The sequence below is a fragment of the Nansenia antarctica genome, assembly GCF_963989245.1.
Source record: "Nansenia antarctica genome assembly, chromosome: 4".
Lineage (NCBI taxonomy): Eukaryota > Metazoa > Chordata > Actinopteri > Argentiniformes > Microstomatidae > Nansenia > Nansenia antarctica.
Window position 1 is genome coordinate 64,205,817 of NC_137689.1, and position 1,642 is coordinate 64,207,458.

At 46.0% G+C, this 1,642-nt stretch overlaps 1 protein-coding gene across 1 annotated transcript in view; it reads left to right on the plus strand.

Moving 5' to 3' along the window:
• The window catches only part of cercam (cerebral endothelial cell adhesion molecule), a gene marked incomplete at both ends in the record, with an annotated part of 10,497 nt that extends 9,565 nt beyond the window's left edge, over window positions 1-932 (plus strand). The window contains one exon of the mRNA XM_080529602.1: window positions 701-932. Within this exon, the coding sequence (XP_080385728.1) occupies window positions 701-932 (232 nt within the window). The remainder of the gene's footprint in view (window positions 1-700) is intronic.
• Between the last annotated feature and the right edge of the window lie 710 nt (window positions 933-1,642).

Genomic DNA, 1,642 nt, shown 5'->3' on the forward strand with positions numbered 1-1,642 from the left:
GGAAATGGTCTGTTTCTGTCGTAATGGATGGAAACCTGGCCCACTGCCACCAGCCTTCCCCATCTCTATCACACCCTCTCTCTCTCTCTCTCTCTCTCTCTCTCTCTCTCTCTCTCTCTCTCTCTCTCTCTCTCTCTCTCCACTCTGACTTGTCCGCAGAAAAAGCACAAAAACCACATGGAGCAGAGCATACTCTCTCCGTGATTCACTTCTTCCAAGACTTGGAACCTACCATACTCTCCATACAAACATCCTTTTCAAATATCATATCAGCGTGTGTCTATTGGCTAAATATTTCCCTCTCGTTCTGTGTGTTTTGAGACCAAGGCTTCTTTTGCAAGTTCACCCTGTCCACAATATCTATACAATTACAAAACAACACATGAAAAAATACAACAGTAAAATACAGAAAAATACAGAAAACAATATTTAATTAATAGTTTTATCAAGAGAAGCAATCACATCCTTTACCAGAGAGATCCTCAAACTAACATTGTAAATTGCCCAAGCCGCACCAAAACAACCAACTGCAATGTGTTTTGGAGATTGTTCCAGCAATGACTTGTCCACTTCCCTACGCAGATAAAAAAAAAAAAAAACGGTTCAGTATAAGAATGGGTTGTGTAGAATTGGACCTGGCAGGGCCTGTGTACCATGTGAGCATCGTTTCTGACCTGTGACCTCTGCCCTCTCTCTCCAGCGAGGGCCACAAGTCCCATTTCCCAAACCGGAATCTGCAAGCCTTCTCCACGCGCCCCCTGCTGGTCCAGCCCTGCCACTACGCCGGGGACCCCCAGTGGGTGAGCGACACTGAGACATCCACGTTGTGGGACGATGACGGTGTCAAAACAGACTGGAGGGGTTCCCACAAAACCATGAAAGGGGGCGGCCCGGCCAATATGCTGCAGAACTCTTTTAGGGATGAGCTGTAGTCGGATGGGGGTGCGGGGGATGGGTGGTAGGGTTGACTGGGTCATGGTGGGGAGGGGGGGGGGTGGGTCACTGGTTCAGGTTGGTACATGGTATGGCTGAAGAGAGGACCTTTAAAAGAGGACTTCTCTGTGCCTCCAGCCTTCTTGTGACATCATGAGGAACTAGTCAACTTGGGCAGGACTTCCAATGGCCTTGGAAGGCATCAGCCAATTGGATCAACACATGGTCTTCTTCCACTTGATTGTAGTTTGTAATTGACGTCATCTACTGGTGCCAAAAAAGGACCGACTTGACACGCTGGAGCTGTGTTGATAAGTCGCAAGCAAACACTCCAACACAGAATTGTCCAATTGGATTTAGACCCACTCAAAACACAGAAGAAAGTTGCCTGCATGGCGCTCCCTAAGTAATCACAGTTCATTTAGGGGAGAGCGCCCTCTAGTGTTAGACCTCTATGGTCTCCCTGACCTCAGAAACAGACCAGAAAGGGAGCTGTATCAATGTGTCATCAACCATGGTGAGTTACTATGACAATCAAGTTACATAGAATGAGCTCATCTGTTTGTGTGTGTGTGTGTGTGTGTGTGTGTGTGTGTGTTCATGTCGGTGTTTTACCTAATATGTAAAAATTCCACCCGTCATTATGTGTGATTTTTATTCACGTTTTTCTAATTTATTTCTTGCAGTGTATTTTATGTTTTTTAAAGAT